The sequence below is a fragment of the Geotrypetes seraphini genome, chromosome 1, assembly GCF_902459505.1.
Source record: "Geotrypetes seraphini chromosome 1, aGeoSer1.1, whole genome shotgun sequence".
NCBI lineage: Eukaryota > Metazoa > Chordata > Amphibia > Gymnophiona > Dermophiidae > Geotrypetes > Geotrypetes seraphini.
The window spans coordinates 76,671,909-76,696,004 of NC_047084.1; the positions used below are offsets into that span (position 1 = coordinate 76,671,909).

Sequence of the window (24,096 nt, forward strand, 5' to 3'; positions counted from 1 at the left end):
TGACATCATAGCTAGTTCAAGACACCCACTCTTACAAGTTTGAGCAACGAGGAAATTGATTTGTTCAGTCAATGCAGTGACATTTAAATTACTGAACAAAATGCCTTCAAGGAAAATCTAGTTTACTCTATGATGGATACAGCTGAAAAATGTAACCGTCACGTTGAACCTCACCGAGCAAAAAAAACTTGATCACAGCTGCTGAGCTTTTAGGACGTGACCTTGACAGTGTGGAATGTTCTGATGTTCAGATGCATTACCCTAACGGGCACCTGGCTAAGCACACTGCGAGGGGGATGAGGTTATACTTTCCCTAGAGAGTAATCAGCCTGGTGACATGGAACTGAGTCAGGATCCCTCAGTGGGTGTGACCGCTTCCATGGTGAAACAGCTTTCCAATCTCGGATGTCAGATGACACTGTGGCAAAGGATGCCACCATTGGCTATGGTGATAATCACTCAAGGTTCACAGAGGTAGTCGTAGGAGGGGACCTATCCACACAGTCAATCAGTCATACAAGCAGAGATGGTTCTCACCAATGGGCAACACTACAATGAAGTTTCCACAACGAAAGCCAGGGCAAAGTGCAAACTACCCAGAGCTTCTGTAGCTATTCAGAATGCTTGTCCTGGGACAGAAGAGGAGGACACAGAGGACTCCAAACTTGGAGGCAATATTTATTTTCTCATTTCCGAATACACTGTCGGTTCAATTAAGGAATCTGACTCTGCTCAGAGTTTGGATGACTCCACAATAAGACATCACCCAGCTACAATGACAGAAAGGCCAGACCTTTCAAACAAAAGGGAACAAGACTTGCATGGAATTAAGAGACATTTTGCAGATGTAAAATGCCTCGCCATCAGTGAGTATGAGAACGAACGCATAAAAAGGACTGTCCTTAACCTGACCGATTCCAAAGGGTCTTGTGAAAGCACATTAAATTACAGCCACTTGGAAGATTTATTTAAATCAAGAGCTGATGGCACTGAAACTAGCACACTGCCTGCTGGAGAAAGCTATGTCTTGTCCACCTGCCATGAAGAAGAAACAGAAAGCTCCCAGAGCTGTTCTGGTTTTCTTCCCATGAAATCGGATATAAGCTGTAACTCTGAAGAGAAATTGGTTAGCAGTCTTTCTGAGCAAAACCAGGAGTCAAATGAAAGCATTGCATCTAGGGTAAGCAAGACAGACTTTTGTTTTCTGAGCAAAGAAACCTTTCCCCCTAACCCTTTTGTAAAGTTATACCAAAGATTCTACAATGTATTTAGTAAATTATCAGCTCCGTGCACAAATAATTCCTAAGATGCCATGTACTGGGTATTGAGTGACAGCTACTGCTGTGGAGGAATATCACTTTGGAAAAGCTTCAGATAAACAGTATGTCATCCTAATTATAGAAAAGGATTGACAATAGCAGTGGAGATTGACAGGGTTCAGGGCAGCTGTACAAAGACATCTGATATTTATCCAAGAAACGTTTTAGGTACAGTAAGTTAAAGAAATCTTCCAAGTAAAAAAGGCACATTTCGAAAATGTTCTTTTCATAATGTTTATGCTTATAATTGGGTAGGTAATTGAGAGGAAACCATCTGTTTTTTTCACATGTGTTTTCACAACAGTGTTAGCATATTTTTCTTCTGTTTTGGGGGTTTTCATATTTTACTGAAGAAAGATCATAGCACGATGCTTCATCATGGTTTCCTTTGATGTACTAAGTGGTAATTCTCAGTCAGGTTGGTACATTCGTGCCATTTAAAAATGCATGCATGCTGCTGAATATTTACAAAGAATTATATTAAACAGACAGGGGGAGAGTGTGGCACAGTGATTAAAGCTACAGCTTCAGCACCCTAAGTTTGTGGGTTCAAACCCATGCTGTTCCCTGTAACCCTGGGCAAGTCACTTAATCCCCCCATTGTCCCAGATACATTAGATACATCATGAGCCTGGGAAAAATACTTGAATACCTGAATAAATTAATGTAAACCATTCTGAGCTCCCCTGGGAGAACAGTAATGAAAATTGAATAAATAGTGTGAAAAGATTCAGCCTCTGATAAACAGAGCTGATATTGTGACGTGATATCATAGTGCCTCATTCCATCAATACATAAGAACATGTGAATTGCCACTGCTGGGTCAGACCAGTGGTCCATCATGCCCAGCAGTCTGTTCACGCGGCGGCCCTCTGGTCAAAGACCAGCACCCTAACCGAGACTAGCCCTACCAGCACCCGTTCTTGTCTAACTTTGTCTTGAATCCCTCGAGGGTGTTTTCCCCTATAACAGCCTCCAGAAGAGTGTTCCAGCTTTCTACCACTCTCTGGGTGAAGAAGAACTTCCTTACGTTTGTACGGAATCTATCCCCTTTCAACTTTAGAGAGTGCCCTCTCGTTCTCCCTACCTTGGAGAGGGTGAACAACCTGCCCTTATCTACTAAGTCTACCCCCTTCAGTACCTTGAATCAAGTTTCAAGTTTCAAGTTTTATTTAAATTTGATGATTCGCTTAATATTTCTAAGCGAATTACATAAATATATAATTGGGATAAAACATTAAAATTAAATTAACATTACTACATTAAATAAGTAAACAGGGGAATATTAAACTGACAATACAGACATTATGGACAGTACTGGAATACTTTGGTAAAAACGTAAGGGAAAAAGTTACAATATTTTATATCTTAAAAAAAGAAAAAAGAACGTTGGTAGGGGAGGGATAAAACACTAGGGTTGGGTTTTAAATACAGAAGTTTTAAATGATCATGAAAAGGGAGAAAATTTTAGAGGCTAAATGAAGCTTTGAAGAGGAATGTTTTTAAATTGGTTTTAAATAAATTAAGATCTTTAATGTTTCTAATGTACAAAGGAAGGGTATTCCAGATAAGTGGTGCCTTAACTGAGAAGATATCATGGCGTCTGGTTCCTATTATTTTTAAAGATGGGACCATTAATAATTCTTGTGTATTAGACCGAAGAGAACGATTTGAAGTAAGTGGAATTAGAAGACGGTTAATAAACTGTGGTTCATTAGTAGTTATTGTTTTAAATACAAGTAAAGCTATTTTATAAGTTATTCTTTGATTGAATGTTTCGATCATGTCCCCTCTCAATCTCCTCTAAGAGCCAACCTCATCAGTGATGTCACAATGGCTTCATTGTCCTAGGCCTGGCTCACTTTCACTACATTTTGATTTCTAGAGTGGCACAGTGGTTAAAGCTACCGCCTCAGCACCTTGAGGTTGTGGGTAGAAACCCATGCTGAACCTGGGCAAGTCACTTAATCCACCCATTGCCTCAGGTACATTAGATAGATTGTGAGCTCTTGGAGACAGACAGGGAAAAATGCTTGAGTACCTGAATAAATTCATGTAAACCATTCTAAGCTCCCCTGGGAGAACAGTATAGAAAATTGAATAAAAATAAATATTTCAAGACTGGGGTTATTTTAGCCATTTTACAATAAATTGAATTTAAAATTCATGAAAATGACTGCCAGCAAGAGCTCTCTTAAACTTGCCCCCTCTTTTACAAAGGTGCACTATGCTTTTTAGCGCTCGGTAAATATTAGCGTGCGCTAAACACACGCTAAATGCTAATGCATGCATGTTATCCTATGGATGCATTAGCGGTTAGCATACACATTGATTTAACAAGCGCTAAATCCGCGCTAAAACGCTTAGCACACCTTTGTAAAAGAGGGCCTTGGAGTAATAATAATAATAATAATAACTTTATTCTTATATACTGCCATACCCATCGAGTTCTAGGCGGTTTACAACAATTAACAAATGGTCTGCATTGACAAGCTTATTTACAACATGTTACAAGCAGATTTACAAACAAATTACCTGTAGATTTACAGTAAATTACAACAATTTACAATTTACAACAGACAGCAATGAAGTTACCACAATTTACAGTAGTCTGCAATGAAAGGAAGATGTATAACAGTTTAACTGAAAATTGTGGATTAGATCGGACTAGACAAGGGAAGAGGAGAGAGGGTCAAGGGGGAATCAGGTGTGGGAGGAAGGGGTTGGGGGTGGGGCCGGGGTTATGTGAGGTGAAGGGATTAAATAGGGGTCGTGATTGTTGAATAGGTAAGTTTTTAGTAGTTTTCTGAAGGCAAGGTAATTAGGGGCCTCGAGTATCATCTGGGCCAGCCATGGGTTCAACTTGGCTGCTTGGAATGCGAAAGTACTTTCGAGGGATCTTCTGAGAAGGCAGTGTTTTGGCGAGGGGAAGGCGAACAGTTGAATTCTGCGTGGTGTCCTTTTGTTGCAGTAAAGGTTGAAGTGGGTGGCTGTAGTCACACTGGAACATGGTGGTGAATAGTGTCCTGTGCAGAGCTTGTATTATGCTGAAATGGTGTAGGTGCAAAAGATGTTGGGCCTGATTCTATAAACGGCACCTAACCACACCTAACTTATAGGCACCAGTCTGTGAGGTTGTCAATCAATCGCTAGGCGTCCTAGTGGTGCTTAAGTGAGCATATGAGGATGGTTTTTGAAAGTCTGGTAAAAACGCAAGTTAATGTAATCTCCATCGAGGGCTATACACATACCCCCATTTTACAAAGCCGCGTTAGGCTTTTTATTGCCGGCCACAGCAGTGTTAGCTCCGATGCTCATAGAATTCCTAGGAGCACTGGAGCTAATACCACCATGGCCGGTGATAAAAATGCCTAATGTGACTTCGTAAAAGGAGCCCTTAGTCCCGCGAGTTTCCAGTTTTGTCGTAAGCTCTTTTTCCTGCAATACGAAAAACCCGGAAATTCACTGGACTATGTGTATAGCCCTCGATGGAGATTGCGTTCTTTAACTTGCTTTTGGTTTTGCCCCATAATTCAACACTTTTGGAAGCGAACAATAAATTACATGTCAAAAATAATTGGAAGACCTTTGCGCTGTTCTCCTTCTTTCTTTATTTTGGATTTGCCAGAAGCTTTTGGCCATTTACCTAAAGGAAATAGGGCGTTGTGTAAGAAAATGAGTCTCTTGGCTAGAAAATGTACACTTCAATATTGGACGATCCCTGATCCTCCGAGGTTTTGGCATTGGCGGAACCAATTACATCAGTTGGCCATTTGGGAAGCTAGAAATGCTGGAATTAAAAGAAAGCGAAAGATGTTATTTATACAAATCTGGGATTCATATTTGCAAGATTTACATCCTAAGGGCCATAGTGCCATTTTAAGTTGGATCTCTTAATTGGGGTTTATATTTAGTTAAATGAAGAGAGTATCATTGGGTAGAAGGTTCTATTGGGTGGGGAGGGGTGGGTGTGCAGAGGGACGGTGCGGGTTCAAACACATATAGATAAAATGGGGGTTTATTGAAATTGGAATTAGTCTTTTATCATGTATATCTATATATATAAAATCGGATGTATGTATGTATGTGCCGCGATCACGCAAAAACGGCTTGACCGATTTGAACGAAACTTGGTATGCAGATCCCTCACTACCCGGGATGATATGTTCTGGGGGTCTCGCGGCCCACCTGCACACGTGGGCGGAGCTACAAACATAAAATCAGATTTCACCCATTCATGTCAATGGAAAAAATGTAAAAACTGCCTCCGCATAACCGGCTTGCCCGATTTGAACGAAACTTGGTATGCGGATCCCTCACTACCTGGGGTGATATGTTCTGGGGGTCTCACGGCCCACCTGCACATGTTGGCGGAGCTACAAACATAAAATCAGATTTCACCCATTCATGTCAATGGAAAAAATGTAAAACAGCTGCCAACGCAAAAACGGCTTGCCCGATTTGAACGAAACTTGGTATGCAGATCCCTCACTACCTGGGGTGATATGTTCTGGGGGTATCGCGGCCAACCTGCACACGTGGGCGGAGCTACAAACAGAAAATCAGATATCACCCATTCATGTCAATGGAAAAAATGTAAAAACTGCCTCCGCAAAACCGGCTTGCCCGATTTGAACGAAACTTGGTATGCGGATCCCTCACTACCCGGGATGATATGTTCTGGGGGTCTCGTGGCCCAACTGCACACGTGGGCGGAGCTACAAACAGAACTTCAGATTTCACCCATTCAAGTCAATGGGAAAAATGTAAAAAGCTGCCATTCTCACAGTAATTCACAAACGGCTTGACCGATTTGAACGAAACTTGGTATACAGATCCCTCACTACCTGGGGTGATATGTTCTGGGGGTCTCGCGGCCCTCCTGCACACGTGGGCGGAGCCACAAACAGAAAATCACATTTCACCCATTCATGTCAATGGAAAAAATGTAAAAAGCTGCCATTCTCACAGTAAATCAAAAACGTCTTGACCAATTTGAACGAAACTTGGTATGCAGATCCCTCACTACCTGGGGTGATATGTTCTTGGGGTGTCGCAACCCCCCTGCACACGTGGGCGGAGCTACAAACAGAAAATCGGATTTCACCCATTCATGTCAATGGAAAAAATGTAAAAAGCTGCCATTCTCACAGTAATTCCAACTACCTGGGGTGATATGTTCTGGGGGTCTCGCGGCCCACCTGCACACGTGGGCGAAGCTACAAACAGAACTTCAGATTTCACCCATTCAAGTCAATGGGAAAAATGTAAAAAGCTGCCATTCTCACAGTAATTCAAAAGCGGCTTGATCGATTTGAACGAAACTTGGTATGCTGATCCCTCACTACCTGGGGTGATATGTTCTGGGGGTCTCGCAGCCCACCTACACACGTGGGCGGAGCTACAAACAGAAAATCGGATTTCACCCATTCATGTCAATGGAAAAAATGTAAAAAGCTGCCATTCTCACAGTAATTCACAAACGGCTTGACCGATTTGAACGAAACTTGGTATACAGATCCCTCACTACCTGGGATGATATGTTCTGGGGGTCTCGCGGCCCTCCTGCACACGTGGGTGGAGCTACAAACAGAAAATCACATTTCACCCATTCATGTCAATGGAAAAAATGTAAAAAGCTGCCATTCTCACAGTAAATCAAAAACGTCTTGACCAATTTGAACGAAACTTGGTATGCAGATCCCTCACTACCTGGGGTGATATGTTCTTGGGGTCTCGCAACCCCCCTGCACACGTGGGCGGAGCTACAAACAGAAAATCAGATTTCACCCATTCATGTCAATGGAAAAAATGTAAAAAGCTGCCATTCTCACTGTGACCAATTTGGACGAAACTTGGTATGCAGATCCCTCACTACCTGGGGTGATATGTTCTGGGGGTCTCGCGGCCCACCTGCACACGTGGGCGGAGTTACAAACTGAAAATCAGATTTCACCCATTCATATCAATGGAAAAAATGTAAAAAGCTGCCATTCTCACAGTAATTCACAAACGGCTTGACCGATTTGAATGAAACTTGCTATGCAGATCCCTCACTACCTGGGGTGATATGTTCTGGGGGTCTCGCGGCCCACAACTCTATGTTGCTTGCTCAAGGGTGGGTTCACCCAAGAATTTATATGTTCTTGCTCCTGGAGGTGAAACTAAAATTGTTGTTTATAATCAAGTTTTGCGTTAGTTGTATTGTATTCATTTTGTCAAATATTTCACATTATAATTTGAATATATGTGTGTGTGTGTATGTATGTATGTTCCAGCATAACTCTTCAATGCATGGACAGATTTCAACCAAACTTGACATACACATTACTTACTATCTGAGGACAAACACTGTGGGGGTGGGAAGGGGGGGATATGTAAAAATGATTGAAAATGACAGATTTTAGTATCTACCCCATAGTGTTTTCAGGCTCACACATGAATACTCAGCATAACTCTGAAACGCATGGAGAGATTTCAACCAAACTTGGTACACATATGACTTACTATCTGGGGAAAAATATTGTGCAGGTGGGACGGGGTAAAATACTGTGGGGGTGGGAAGGGGGTGATATGTTAAAATTATCAAAAGCGACAGATATTAATGTCCAACCCATAGTTTTCGGGCTCGCAGAGATGAATACCGACACTCCCGATGCCGTTTAAGTCTAAGTTCAGCCCCATAGAGAGGGACATTCCTTTGGGACATGTGGAGGGTAGGGGGTTGGGACATGGGGGTGGGGCATATGGGACATGTGGGGGGGTAACGTGGGGGGTGGGACATGTGGGACATAGGGGGGTGGGACATGTAGGGGGTTGGACATTTTGGGATAAATAAATATCCGGGCAACGCCGGGTTATCAGCTAGTTATATTATAAAATTGATGCATTATTGATGTGCTTTAATGTTGTGTTTGATGATGTTTGCATCAATAAAACTGTTTGAATCTAACTTGCTTTTTTTCCCCAATGCTCCAAAGTAAACCACCTTCATAGGTGTCACTGGGCACTCCTAGCAATGTCAAAGCTTACCATACCTTTTCTCCACCCTTAACCATGCCTACTTTTCAGGTAGGCGTCATTAGGTGTCAGAGGGCACCTCAACATAAGTGTTGATAGGCGCCATGTAGATATCTGCATGCAACCTTAATTAGTAATTTAAAATCCACCCCCCACCCTTTTACAAAAATGTGCAAGAGGTTTTTAGTGCCGGCCAGCACGCTGAATGCTCTGCGCTGCTCCGACCGTAATAGAGTTCCTGAGAGTGTCGGAGCAGCGCAGAGTATTCAGCATGCTGGCCAGCGCTGAAAACCTCTCATGCGTTTTTTTGTAAAAAGGGGAGGGGGGGTCGGTTGGTTTTTAATGGCATAGTCAATTACCACGCCATTTAACCAATTAAAAAACAATTTAGTTGCACGTGGATTTTAGTCAGGCATTGCTAGATGTCCACGATTAGGGCACTTAGCGGTACCTAACCTAAGCACCGTTTATAGAACAGGGATCTCAAAGTCCCTCCTTGAGGGCCACAATCCAGTTGGGTTTTCAGGATTTCCCCAATGAATATGCATTGAAAGCAGTGCATGCACATAGATCTCATGCATATTCATTGGGGAACTCCTGAAAACCCGACTGGATTGCGGCCCTCAAGGAGGGACTTTGAGACTCCTGGTTTATAGAATCAGGCCACTTATGTCTTCCTCCATTCAATTGTATATTCTTATATATACATTAGGGTTGACTGCTTCTCCATATCTTGATGACATTCTGTTGGTGTTGCCTTCCATGATTGATTCCACTAAATTGATGGATTATCTCTATCGTTCAATTTAGATCATGACATGAGGACGAATTTTAGAGAATGGTATGGGGACAAATTTTTCCCGTCCCTGTGGGAACTCATTTTCCCATCCCGGCGAGTTATTTTCCGGTCCCTGCCCCATTCCTGCAAGCTCTGTCCTCATCTGCACAAGCCTCAAACACTTTAAAATCATAAGTATTCAAAGATTGTGTGGTTAAGGCAGAGCTTATAGTAATGGGGCAGGGACAGCAACAAAACTCGCAGGGACGGGATGGGGAAATTGAGTTCCTGCGGGGACGGGGAAAAATTTATCCCCGTGTCATTCTCTAGCTCACTGTTCTTCAACTGCCGGTCTGCGGACCAGTGGTGGTCCGCAGGAAATTTCTGCTGGTCCGCGCAGGGCCTGCAAGATTATGGTGACCATAGGTCCCGTTTTCAGACCTCCTGTCCCGTTGTCCACACACACAGCTTCGGGACAGCGTCCTGAAGCTGTGCTCGTGGACAACGGGACAGGCGATCATTTCCTGTCCCTACCTGTCGCACAAAAAAAAAAAAAAAAAAAGCCTCCCTCCTTCCTTTCCCCCGGTCTGCTGCTATCTTACCGCCCTGTTGCTGCTGCTAAAGCCAACAGGAAGTCTTCTGGGCCAGCCAATCGCTGCCTGACTGGCCCAGAACATCCTCTCTGACGTCAGAATTGATGTCGGAAAGAAGACTTCGAGTCGACTTTAGTAGTAGCAGCAGCAGGGCGGTAAGATAGCAGCCGACTCAGGGAAAGGAAGGAGGGAGGCTTTTTTTTTTGTGCGGCAGGGAGGCTGGCTGTGGCCAGGGAGGGAGGGAGAGAGGTAGACAGGCAGTCAGGCTGGCTTCGGGGGTAGGGGTGGGACAAAGTGTGGAAGGCAGTGAGAGGGACATAGGAAGGAGGCACTGGGGGCACTAAAGACATGGGAAGGATGCACTGGGGGCACTAAAGACAGGAAGGGGCACTAAGGACATGGGAAGGAGGCACTGGGGGCACTAAAGACATGAGAAGGAGGCACTGGGGCACTAAAGACATGGGAAGGAAGCACTGGGGGCACTAAAGACAGGAAGGGGCACTAAGGACATGGGAAGGAGGCATTGGGGGCACTAAAGACATGGGAAGAAGGCACTGGGGGCATTAAGGACATAGGAAGGAAAGAGGGAGGGAATAGAAAGGGACAATTCTTGGGCCTGAATGCAGAAAGAAAGGATACACAGACAGAAGGAAACGCAACCAGAGACTCATGAAATCACCAGACAGCAAAGGTAGGAAAAATGATTTTATTTTCAATTTAGTGATCAAAACATGTCAGTTTTGAGAATTTATATCTGTTGTCTATATTTTGCACTATATTTGTCTATTTTTCTATAGTTACTGAGGTGACCAAGCTCGCGGAGATGGGGCGGAAACGGGGTTTTTAAATTTTAGTCCTAGTAGTTTGCCGGTCCACAAAATAATTCTTTTATTTCTGCCGGTCCACGGGTGTAAAAAGGTTGAAAAACACTGCTCTAGCTCACACCTTTTCAGTAGTAGCTGAAGGCAAGTTACATTCAGGAACAATAGGTATTTCCCTGTCACCAGTGGACTTACAACCTATGTGGTCCTTTTTTATGCTTCGGTTAAGTACTAATGCGTGTTTACTGAAGCAAAAAAGGTTTTACCGTGTGCTCAGCTGTATCACAGTAATTTTGTAATCAGAGGGTGCGTTGCACACGCTAAAAAAATAGATTTTAATTTTTAGCACTGGGTCTGCGTTGGGGACTCTGTGCTAATGGGTTAACGTAGTTATATTGTCATGTTAACTAATTAGCATATGAGGCTCATGCATGAATGGGAAAATGAGCACAAGGCCATTAATTAAAAAAAATAAAAACAAATAAATAGAAAAAGCTGCCATTTTACCCTTGCAGAAAATAAGGCCTTAGTGCGCAGGAATGACCCATGTAAGGAGAAACAAAGGCATTTGTACCTGAGGTAATGGAGGATTAAAAAGCTTGCCCAGCATTCCAAAGAGTTTCGGTGGGATTTGAACCCTGACTTTTCTAGTTCTCAGTATGTTGCTTATAACATTAGTCTATTCCACTCTGAATTGTCTATTGACATGTACCTGTTCCTTAAATAGACGTTTTATGGCTTACCACTAGTAAGGTGCTTGGCTTCTCGGTACTTTGGGTGGTGCATGATGCCTTTGTAGAAGGTACATCAAGGGTGACAGAGCTGGGTTATAAGTGTGATTCATCTTTTCGTCTTGAAATTATTTTTTAAAGCTGAGACATGTAAGAGTCCTTTTACCAAGCTGTAGTAAGAGCTAATGTATGCTTATCTCAGCTTAAAAGGATATGGTGCATGCTAAGGATCCTGCAGTAAATTCCGGATTAGCATGCACACACCACGTGCTAAAAAATTATTTTTATTTTTACCACGGAAAGGGTTTTGTCTGCAGAGGGTCGGCATAAGAACATAAGAACTGCCATCTCGGGATCAGATCTTCGGTCCATCAAGTCCAGCGATCTGCACACGCGGAGGCCCAGCCAGGTGTACACCTGGCATAATTTTAGTCACCTATATTCCTCTATGCCTTTCATAAGGAGATGTGCATCTAGTTTGCTTTTAAATCCTAGAACGGTGGATTCCGCAATAACCTCCTCTGGGGGAGCATTCCAGATGTCCACCACTTGTTTCGTGAAGCAGAACTTCCTGATATTTGTCCTGGGCTTGTCCCCCCTTAGCTTCAGTCCATGTCCTCTTGTCCGTGTCACATTGGACATTGTAAAGAATTTTTTTTTCCTGCTCTATTTTGTCAATTCCTTTCAGTATTTTGAAAGTCTCGATCATATCCCCTCGCAGTCTCCTTTTCTCAAGGGAGAACAATCCCAGTCTCTTAAGTCGTTCCTTGTATTCCAAGCTCTCCATACCTTTTATTAGCTTTGTTGCTCGTCTCTGCACCCTCTCCAGCAGTTTTATATCCTTCTTTAGGTTGGGAAACCAATGTTGGACACAATATTCCAAGTGTGGTCTGACCATTGCCCTATAAAGCGGCATTATAACTTTCTCCGATCTACTCGTGATTCCTTTCTTTATCATGCCTAACATTCTATTTGCTTTCTTTGCCGCTGCCACGCATTGTGCCGACGATTTCAGGGTCCTATCTATCAGTACACCCAGGTCCTTTCCTTGTTCACTCTTACCCAGAGTTGCACCTGACATTCTATACTCGTGTTCCTTGTTCTTTCTGCCTAAACGCATTACTTTGCACTTTTCCACATTAAACTTCATCTGCCATTTCTCCGCCCATTTCTCTAACTGAAACAAGTCACTCTGGAGTTCCTCGCTATCCTTCTGTGATCTGATTGCCCGGAATAGCTTTGCGTCGTCTGCAAACTTGATGATCCCACTGGATGTTCCTTCTTCTAGGTTATTGATGAAAATATTAAATAAGATGGGCCCAAGTACCGAGCCCTGGGGCACACCGCTAGTCACTTTTTCTCAGTCTGAGAACTTCCCATTTATGCCTACTCTCTGCTTTCTGTTCTCCAGCCATTTGCCTATCCATCTTAATATATCCTCCTCTATTCCATGGCTTTGTAGTTTCCTGAGAAGTCTTTCATGTGGAACCTTGTCGAACGCTTTCTGGAAGTCCAAGTATATTATGTCCACCGGTTCTCCATTATCAATTTTTTTTTTCCAATCGTCAGGTATCTGTCCAATTCTAATTGGCAGGTTGGCAAGTTTTTGCAAAAGCTCTCCGATTTCAACCTTCAGTTCTTTTAAGACTCTCGAATGAATTCCATCAGGTCCAGGGGATTTATTGCTTTTAAGATTGTCAATCTGGTAGTATATTCAAGTCCACTTCTACTGAGGTGAGGCTGTCCTCTATTACTCCTTTGAACACTTTCACTGCTTCTGGTATTGTTGCGGCGTCCTTTGTAAAGACAGAAGCAAAGAAGGAATTTAGTCTGTCTACAATTTGTTTGTCTCCCTTGATGTACCCTTTTCTTCCCTGGATAAGTAGCATGGAATAGCTACTCCTTGGGTTTTGGCCAGGTACTAGTGACCTGGATTGGCCACCGTGAGAACGGGTTACTGGGCTTGATGGACCATTGGTCTGACTCAGTACGGCTATTATGTTCTAATCAGTTAGCACACCTGCATTGCCACTTGCTAACTGATTAGCGCATGACTTGCTACTGCTGCTTTGTAACAGATGCCCAAATCTAGGCAAATGAATGGCAGGCCTAAATTTATAAATATGCTGGTCAATATGCAACCTGGAGCAGTTTTGGTTTTTTGTTTTTTTTTTTTAAAGCTATCATTGCTGGCTAAATTAGACCCAGATATTCAATGCTGTGCCAAGCCCATGCACAAATACTGAATAAATAAGCATGACCATCCAGGAGCCAGCCATTAATACTTATATAGGTCTCCGCCAAATATTCATCTGGGACCCACATAAGGCCTGCATGAATATCAGCTGGGATCCAGATGAGAGGGTCTGTGCCTTCCCCTGCCACTAGGATCCAGATAAGAGGGTCTGTGCCACTGGGATCCAGATAAGAGGGTCTGTGCCTTCCTCTGCCACTGGGATGCAGATTAGAGTGTCTGTACCTTCCCCTACCTCTGCATTTCCTAGATCTTTGATTTTTCTACCCTTTTCTTATCCATTCCACCCATCCACTCTGTTTCCCACCCCCCACTCTAATCACTCTCTAGCCCACCTAGCCACCCCTGGGACTTACCTAGAAATGATCCCTAGTGTCTAATGGGACAGGGCTGTAGCAGTTACTTTGCTATGGTTTATGGTTTATTTAGACTTGATATACCACATTTTCCAACAAATGGATCAATATGGTTTACAATAATAAATACTGTATGAGAAAAAAGAACTCCACCAAAATGTTAGTAAAGATCAAACATTCATGCAGGACAAAAATAAAAGAATGCTATGTGTGTCTCATGAATCCCTGCAGAATTGGTAAACTTGTAAAAAGTGATCAGGTGGCAGTAAGACCCAACGCTTCACCAAAAAGTAAGTTTTCAGCAGTCGCGAATTTGGAGAATTTCCCTGGTGGTATTTTTGTTGTACTGCCAATAAGAGGCTAGTCTTCCATATAAGGGAAATCTACTTTTTAGGCTCATAAATTTAGAAGCATGCATTTAGGAACTCAGATCTAGGAGATTTTCAGAGAGGATAATTTTCAGAACCTAACTTCAAAGTTCTGATCCAAAGGAAAAATATTTTTACAGGCATCATCAGCATGTAAATTGTCTACATGTGTAAATAACAATTTCTGAAAGCCACTATGAGTTTAAACATGTAGAATCCTGGGACACAGAGAACCAAAGGAGGTGTGTTGTGGCCATGGTGTTGGGTGAGCCCTGTTCGGTTTGCACCTGCTCTGAACTAAGCACAAACAATGATCATTTTGGCCAGGCTTAACACAAGGGAATGAGGGCATTAAAACCCTTACTCTCCCATTTAAAAATATTATTTTGTTCCAATAATTTATTGAATTTTGAAATAGCAGAACAATGCAAAACTAAGCAACGAGGGACTCAGCTACATAACAATGATTAACTAATCATGATGATCAAATGATCCATATTGATCTAAATTTTCCCATACTAAACTGGTTCTTAACAGGACTCCTCCTTCATATTTTCCATACAGACACAACATATTCCACCAAGTGTTCTCATAGACAAGACTTTTGTATTCTTTCAGGTGTTAATGAGCAACTTAATAATAATAATAATAATAATAATTTATTTTGTACACCGCCATACCCAGGGAGTTCAAGGCGGTTCACAACAGATAGATGAATTACATACAGTGCGATTGAAAAAAAAGAAGAACATAACAAGGCAATCGTAGGGTCAAACTCGTTTAAGAACATAAGAACATAAGACTTGCCTCTGTCGGGTCAGACCGGAGGTCCATCGTGCCCGGCAGTCCGCTCACACGGCGGCCCCTCAGGTCCAGGACCTGATAGTGCTCCTACCCTAAAACTCACATACACTTTTCGATTTTGTCCTGTAGAGTAACCTTCTATCTATACCCTGCAATCCCCTTCGCTTCCAGGAAGTCATCCAGTCCCTTTTTAAAACCCAGTATTGTATTCTGTCCTATTACCTCCTTTGGAAGCGCGTTCCAGGTGTCCACCACCCTCTGAGTGAAGAAAAACTTCCTTGCATTCGTTTTGAATCCGTCCCCTCTCAGTTTTTCCGAGTGACCTCTTGTTTTTGCTGTCCCTGCTAGTCTGAAGAATCTGTCCCTCTCCACCCTCTCTATGCCTCTCATGATTTTATATGTCTGTATCATGTCTCCTCTCAGTCTCCGCTTTTCCAGGGTAAAGAGCCCCAGTTTGTCTAACCTTTCGGCATATGAAAGGTTCTCCATTCCTTTTATCATCCTAGTTGCTCTCCTCTGAACCCTCTCAAGTATCGCCATGTCTTTTTTAAGGTACGGTGACCAGTACTGGACACAGTATTCCAGATGTGGTCGCACCATTGCTCGATACAATGGCAGGATAACCTCCTTCGTTCTGGTAGTGATACCTTTTTTGATAATGCCCAGCATTCTGTTCGCTTTCTTTGAGGCCGCTGCACATTGCGCCGCTGGCTTCATTGTTGTATCCACCAAAACCCCCAGGTCTTTTTCCAGGGTGCCTTTCCCCATCACCCTCCCTCCCATCGTATAGCTGTACATGGGGTTCCCTTTCCCATGTGCAAGACCTTACATTTCTCCACATTAAAGCTCATCTGCCATCTTTTTGCCCACTCACACAGTTTGTTCAGGTCGCTCTGCAGTTCTTTGCATTCCTCAACAGTTTTGACCCTGTTAGAGAGTTTTGTATCATCCACGAACTTGATAACTTCGCACTTCGTGCCCGTTTCCAGATCGTTAATGAATATATTGAATAGCAGCGGTCCCAGCACTGACCCCTGCGGGACACCACTCGTGACCCCTTTCCAGTCAGAGTAGTGTCCTTTTACTACTACCCTCTGCTTCCTATCCGCCAGCCAATTTTGGATCCATCTGTGGATGTCCCCTTCCACCCTGTGGTTCCACAGTTTCTTCAGCAGGCGCTCATGGGGTACCTTGTCGAAGGCTTTTTGGAAATCCAGATAAACTATGTCAATGGAGTTACCTTGGTCCAAATGTTTGCTTATCCCCTCAAAGAAATGTAGTAGATTTGTTTGGCACGATCGTCCTTTGTAGAAACCGTGCTGGCTTGTTCTCATCAGTTTATTTTTTTCTATATGCTCATTGACACCTTCCCTGATCAGTGATTCGACCATCTTCCCGGAAACTGAGGTCAAGCTCACCTGTCTATAGTTCCCTGGGTCGCCTCTCGATCCTTTTTTGAAGATTGGTGTAACATTTGCTATCCTCCAATCTTCCGGGATTATCCCTGTTCTCAAGGATAGGTTGCAAATATGCCTGAGTAACTCCGCTATTTCGTCTCTGAGCTCTTTCAGTATTCTCGGGTGGATCCCATCTGGGCCAGGAGATTTGTCAATTTTTAATCTATCTATCTGCCTTAGAACGTCTTCGAGGCTTACCTCCATGCATGATAATATACCCTCCTGATCCCCCTTGAAGATTTTTTCCGGTTCCGGCACGCTGGATGTGTCTTCTTTTGTAAAGACCGACGCAAAGAACTTGTTTAGTCTATCAGCCACCTCTTTTTCTTCCTTCACCACTCCTTTCTTGTCTCCCTCACCTAACAATTTAGGTGAGGGAAGGGCTAAATACGGAGTACATACAGTTCTATTGTTAACATAAATATCTATTAAGGATGCATCTACTTTTGCCAGATTTATGAATACTATTGATAAGAGACTTTATCCTTCAGGCTAGGTTCATGAGATGTTTTGGACCATGCCTCTGACCAGTATAGAATCAGGGGTGAGCATTAATAGACCATGAAAGCAAAAGTTTCATTCTCAGAACTGCAGGTTTAGCTGGTGCTACTGACATCTGTGGAAAATTTGGCAATTTCACTTTTGACTTCCAAGAGGAAAAATATATTGCAGCTTTGATGTTAATTAGCCTCATGTATGCATATCATTTTCTGAAATGTAACACCTATATGTATATTTGGCCAACTGGATGTTCCCTCAATGTACTAGCTTCATTAAGCCCACCAATCAACTTCCGACCACTTAGCGACCCCTTTATGACCTGATTTCCCTCCGACCCGATTCACTAACCTCTGTCCCAATAATCCTCCGATCCGTGCATGCAAATGAGGGGGAACGGCATTCAAATGTAACCAGGAAGCGATTCACTAAAATAAAAAAAGCAACACTGACTGTGATGGCCGATCCAAAAATAAGCGACTGCTCTCAGCCCTGATCTCCTGCTCTCAGTTCCGATCTCCTGCCTGCCCCGATCTCCTGCTCTCAGTCCCGATTTCCTGAGACTCAGCCCCGATCTCCTGCCTGCCCCGATCTCCTGCTATTTCCTGCCTGTCTCGATCTCCTGCTATCTCCTGCCTGCCCCAATCTCCTGCTCTTGCCCTGAATCTCTCCTGCCACCCTAACACTCCTACCCTTCCCCGCAGTGCAAGCCCATGTTTTTAACCCGCGGGCTTAACGCAGATTAAAACCACGGACTTGCAAAAAAAGTAAAAACCAGTTTAAAAAAGTAAAATTTAGCTTTGCCAGGCTTGAAGGGCCAGCGCATGCGCAGACCATCTACAGATGGTCTGCACATGCGTTGGGATCGCTATAGAGTGATCCGGACAGGCGGTTGGGGCGTGATTCTGATGTTCCTCATTTGCATGAAGGCGATTCATGAATCAGCCCCCCGAACACGGATCAGATCCGATCCATGCCCTTAGTGAATCTAGCCCTATGTAACATGGGGCTTTCTTTGCATATAAAGGATTATCAGTTTAACAACTTCTTGTCAGAGACCACAAATTGGCCTAGTCAATGTAGGCAGCTAACTTAATTGTTTAATAGACTTAATCAGTGCTGATAATTGACAATTAGCACCTCTTAATTAATATAAATTGCAATTAATTAGAAGTTAGGATGATTCATTGTGGCCGTTTCATCGCAGCCAGTTCATCATAGCTGTTTCAGTGCTGAATCAGCCAATGAAATGAATGACCACGATGAATCATTTGGGGAGGGGGAAATGCCTCCCCAACATCTCTCCAAAATTCTTCCCTTCCCCTCTCCTCCCTGTCCACTGTCTGTCTAGCTTCCAGTCAGGAATTCCTGTTTCTGCCGCTCCTTTATGTACCTGCAACTCTGGGCCTGGCCCTCCGCCAACATCAGGACTTTGCAGGGAGGGACTTTTTTGCAGGGAGGGGCAATTCCGATCTTTGAGAGCCAGAGCCAGGTCAGGTTTTCAGGATATCTACAATAAATATGCATGAGATAGATTTGCATCTCAAGGAGGCAGTGCATACAAATCCATCTCATACATATTCATCGTGGATATCCTGAAAACCTGACCTGGCTCCAGCTCTCGAGGACCGGAATTGCCTACTCCTGCCTTAAGAGATCCCAAGTGCCTGTCTCACTCTCTTAAATTCTGACACAGTCTTTGTCTCCACCACCTAAACTAAACCCTAAAGTTTATATACCGAATCCTCTCCATAGAAGGAAGGAAAAACATAATAAGTGTTAGTGATTATATAGAGGGTAGCAAGATTTACATTTTTGAGAATAGTCAAGTTTTCAGATGCTTTCGGAATAATTGGAAGAAGCCCAGATTCCGTGGCAGGGAATGTTGCACACATCTGCCACCCTTAGGTTAGATTTCTCCTAAACCTATCATCTCTTAACTTTATCCTATGCTCTCTTATTCTGGAGCTTCTTTCAATTGAAACTCATCTCATGCACGTTTATGCCATGTAGGTATATAAACATTTCTATTATATCTCCCCTCTCCCACGTGTCCTCCAAAGAATACATATTGAGATCTGTAAGTCTGTCCCTGTACGCCTTAAAAAATAGACCACCAACAATTTTAGTAGCCTTCCTCAGGACCGACTCCATCCTTTTTATATCTTTTTGAAGGTGCGGCATCCAGAATTGTACACAATATTCTAAATGAGGTCTCACCAAAGTTTTATAGAGGGGCATCAATACCTCCTTTTACCTACTGGCCATACCTCTCCCTATGCAACCTAGCATCCTTCTAGCTTTCGCCGTCACCTTTTCAACCTGTATGGCCACCTTAAGATCATCACATACTATTACACCCAATTGACCAATGATCTCAGACACATTAACATTTTGGTGCTAATAACTAATGATTTATAATCGGCAGTCTTAAATATTTGCATGCGGGGCATAGAAACATAGAAATAGACGGCAGATAAGGGCCACGGCCCATCAAGTCTGCCCACTCCAATGACCCTCCCTATCTATCTTTGCGGATAGATCCCACATGTTTGTCCCATTTGGCCTTGAAATCTGGCACGCTTCTGGCCTCAATAACCTGAAGTGGAAGACTATTCCAGCGATCAACCACCCTTTCGGTGAAGAAGAACTTCCTGGTGTCACCGTGCAGTTTCCCGCCCCTGATTTTCCACTGATGCCCCCTTGTTGCCGCGGGACCCTTGAAAAAGAAGATATCCTCTTCCACTTCGATGCGACTTGTGAGGTACTTGAATGTCTCGATCATATCTCCCCTCTCTCTACGTTCCTCGAGTGAGTAGAGCTGCAACTTCCCTAACCGCTCCTGGTATGGGAGCTCCTTGAGTCCCGAGACCATCCTGGTGGCCATTCTCTGGACCGATTCCAGTCTCAGCACATCCTTGCGGGCATGTGGCTTCCAAAATTGCACACAGTACTCCAGGTGCGGTCTCACCATGGATTTATACAGTGGCATAATGACTTCAGGTTTACGGCTGACGAAACTCCTGCGTATGCAACCTATGATTTGCCTTGCTTTGGATGAAGCTTGCTCAACTTGATTTGCAGACTTCATGTCTTCCCTGACAATCACCCCTAAGTCTCTTTCTGCTTCAGTTTTTGTCAAGATCTCGCCATTTAGGGTGTAAATCTTGCATGGATTTTGGCTTCCCAGGTGCATGACTTTGCATTTTTTGGCATTGAAACTGAGTTGCCAGGACCTAGACCAGTGCTCCAGTAGAAGTAGGTCATGCATCATATCATCTGCCATTGAATTATTGTCTATTGTGCTCTTGTTCACTACATTGCTTAGCTTGGCATCATCGGTAAATAATGTTATTCTTCCTCGGAGCCCTTCTGTCAAGTCTCTTATGTAGATGTTGAACAAGATCGGGCCCAGGACGGAGCCCTGTGGCACTCCACTTATCACCTCCGACATTTCGGAGGGGGTGCCATTCACCACTACCCTCTGAAGCCTACCTCCAAGCCAGTTCCCAACCCAATTTGTCAATGTGTCGCCCAAACCTAAAGAACTCATCTTGCTTAGCAACCTGCGGTGTGGTACGCTATCAAATGCTTTGCTGAAATCCAGGTAGACGATGTCCAGGGACTCACCAGCATCCAGCTTCCTCGTCACCCAGTCAAAGAAGCTGATCAGGTTGGATTGGCAGGATCTCCCCTTAGTAAATCCATGTTGGCGGGGATCCCGTAGTTTCTCCTCGTCCATAATTGGTGTTTGATTAGGGTTTCCATTAGTTTGCTCACTATCGATGTGAGACTCACTGGTCTGTAATTTGCCATCTCCATCTTGGAGCCTTTCTTGTGGAGTGGGATGACGTTAGCTGTCTTCCAGTCCATCGGGACATTACCTGTACTAAGGGAGAGATTGAAGAGCGCGGATAGCGCTTTCTAGGGGCGGGCCGACCTGTTGACTCTGGAACCAGAACCGTCTGCTCAACCACTTCTTGTACCTCGTTGTCAGGATCCTCCTGTAGCAGCTGGTATCTGTTCTTAAGGGGGATATGTGGTGTCGATGTAGAGCTGCCCTGTATGTGAGAGAGAGAAACAGAATGAGGTTTTCTGCGTTTTCCTGTGGAGGAAGTCACCAGCTGCCAGGAATCAGCGTCTCCATTGACTTCCTGAATTCCGACGGTTGGATTCAAGCCTGAAGTTTTGGAAGCTTTGGGAGTCTCAAGGATGGTCTTGTCAGGCTCTTGTTCGGCGATCTGAGACAGCTCCTTGATTATTCCGTCGATGAAGGTCTCGTCATCACGGATGCTCCTTAAGCGTTGAATCTCCTCTCTCAGGCTCCTCAGCTCTAGCAGAAGGCTTTCATCTGGCTGTTCAATTGGTTCCGTCTGAGTGGAGACTGAAGACATCTTTGAAGGGATGGCCTCGGTCTGTACAGAGACCTCTGCCCTCTGTCCAGGCTCCCCCTCTGTCTGTACGAAGACCGTAGCCATCCCCTGGGTACTTTCGGCGACTGAGCTGCATGTCTTGACTGAAGTCTTGCTGCCTCTAGTTCTGCCTGCCATATATAAAGTTTTTTTATTATTATTATTTATTTATTTATTAAATTTTATTTTTTATTTTTATTTTTAGATTTTTGTCAGAATGGGGACTGTTAGGAGTTGGTCAGAATGTGTTGAGGTTGGAGGGATAAATTAGTTAGTTTGTTCTTGGTCAGAGGGATATAGTAGAATGTTAATTGACAGTTAAGGTTGCCTGTTGTGAGCTAGAGAGGACAGACCAATTCAAATATTATTAAATATTAGAGGATAGATGGTAGTATGTCTGCCTGTTAGAATAGAGGATAGATGGTAGTGTGTCTGCCTGTTAGAATAGAGTGGTTGGTGTGGTCCGCCTGTTAAGGGAGCTAGGGGGGGTGACAGAACATTCCAAAAAGTCACGTGCGGATTTCCAGAATTCAACTGAAGCACGCCTAAGTTGGGCACTGGCATTTATGCCTTCTTGTAGCAGGCATAAGCAGCAGAGCAAAAATTTGGGCAGTGGATCCATGTCAAGCACTAAAGGTCACACTCTCGTCAGTGGTGTAGCGACGGTGAGAGGCACCTGGGGGGAGGTCCCACCCTCCACCCTCCACCCTCATCTCTTTCCCCTTGCTCCTTCCATACCCCACTTCTAGTTGTTCACTACCAGAAGCAGCAGCTCAACGTGCTCCTTGCGATCATGTTGGCTCTCCCTCTGACATCACTTCCTATGCGTGGCACCCGGAAGTGATGTCAGTGGGAGGCAATGCAGTCGTGAGGAGCACGTTGAAGTACGGGGGAAGGGAAGGAGAGTGCTCATGCGGAGGGGGTAGGAGTGGGAAGAGGCAGGAGGCAGAGAGGAGGAGGGGAACCGGCGTCCCCACCGTGATGACGCCCTGGGCGGACCACCTCTCCCCCTTACTATGCCACTGGATCTCAGTATAGAACAGGGCTCAGCGCTTAATTTTTTGACCTGAATTTTCATCACCATTTGTTGAATTCCTTCCATACTGTACATGCATACTTCACATGTATACAATAATTTACACTTAATCTAGAGCCAGCGTAAAGGTACATGGGTTCACTTTACCAGTAATTTACTAATATTTTCTAAAGACTCATACACTTCAAACAAACAGCTTCTTTCCCTCATAAGAACAGCCGTACTGGGTCAGACAAATGGTCCATCTAGCTCAGTATCCTATTTTTAACAGTAGCCAATCCAGACCATAAGTAACTGTCAGAAAACCTTCTCACTTAGATAACTTGATGTGGCGCAGTGGTTAAAGCTTCAGCCTCAGAACCCCGAGGTTGCACATTTAAACCCATGCTGCTCCTTGTGACCCTGGGCAAGTCACTTAATCCCCCCTTTGCCCCAGGTACATTAGATAGATTGTGAGCCTGCCAGGACAGATAGAGAAAATGCTTGAGTAGCTGAATAAATTCATGTAAACCATTCTGAGCTCCCGTGAGAGAACAGTATAGAAAATTGAATAGTGTGAAAAGATTCAGCCTCTGATAACCAGAGCTGATATTGTGACATCATAATGCCTCATTCCATCAATGCCTAAGAGCCAACCTCAACAGTGATGTCACAATGGCTTCATTGTCCTATGCCTGGCTCACTTTCACTACATTTTGATTTCTAGAGTAACGTGGTTAAAGCTACAGCCTCAACACCCTGAGGTTGTAGGTTCAAACCCACACTGCTCCTTGTGACCCTGGACAAGTCACTTAATCCCCCCATTGTCCCAGATACATTAGATAGTTCATGAGCCCGGGAAAAATAGTTGAATACCTGAATAAATTCATGTAAACCATTCTGAGCTCCCCTGGGAGAATAGTATAGAAAATTGAATAAATAGTGTGAAAAGATTCTGCCTCTGATAAGCAGAACTGATATTGTGACATCATAATGCCTCATTCCACCAGTGCCTAAGAGCCAACCTCATCAATGGTGTCACAATGGCTTCATTGTCCTATACTTGGCTCACTTCTGATGCATTTTGATTTCTAGAGTGGCACAATGGTTAAAGAGCTACAGCCTCAGCTTCCTGAGGTTGTAGGTTCAAACCCACACTGCTCTTTGTGACCCTGGGCAGATAGTGAGCCCTCCAGGACAGACAGGGAAAATGCTTGAGTACCTGAATAAATTCATGTAAACCGTTCTGAGCTCCCTTGGGAGAATGGTATAGAAAACTGAATAAATAAATTACCTTCCATAAGGGTTGTAAGATAAATAACTGATCCCTACTTTTTTCTCTATTAGTTCATTATAGTTGGTTCTTTGGCTGATGCAATAGCTGTTTGCTATTAAAGTCCAGAAAGCACCAGAACAGTTCTGCATCTCATGTCAGTGCATTACGATATGTTGCCTCCATATCCAAAGTCACACACTGAACACAATAGAACAGCGTTCCCATTATTAAATTGTGCCAAACTCCTTAGCCCCTTGTTGTGATATCAAGATTAAATATGTAAAGGTGTGAAACCTCAATAGAAATGTTAGGAATTAATACATAGCAATGGGATTCAAAAACCCAGGTCCATATGAAAAGGTTAGCACAATGCAAACCATCATTATTCTTCAAC

At 43.7% G+C, this 24,096-nt stretch overlaps 1 protein-coding gene across 1 annotated transcript in view; it reads left to right on the forward strand.

Annotated features, from left to right (window-relative positions):
- The first annotated feature begins 526 nt into the window (after positions 1-526).
- Positions 527-24,096, forward strand: part of ALPK2 (alpha kinase 2) — a 124,685-nt gene continuing 101,115 nt past the window's right edge. The window contains exon 1 of the mRNA XM_033957855.1: positions 527-1,180. Within this exon, the coding sequence (XP_033813746.1) occupies positions 527-1,180 (654 nt within the window). The remainder of the gene's footprint in view (positions 1,181-24,096) is intronic.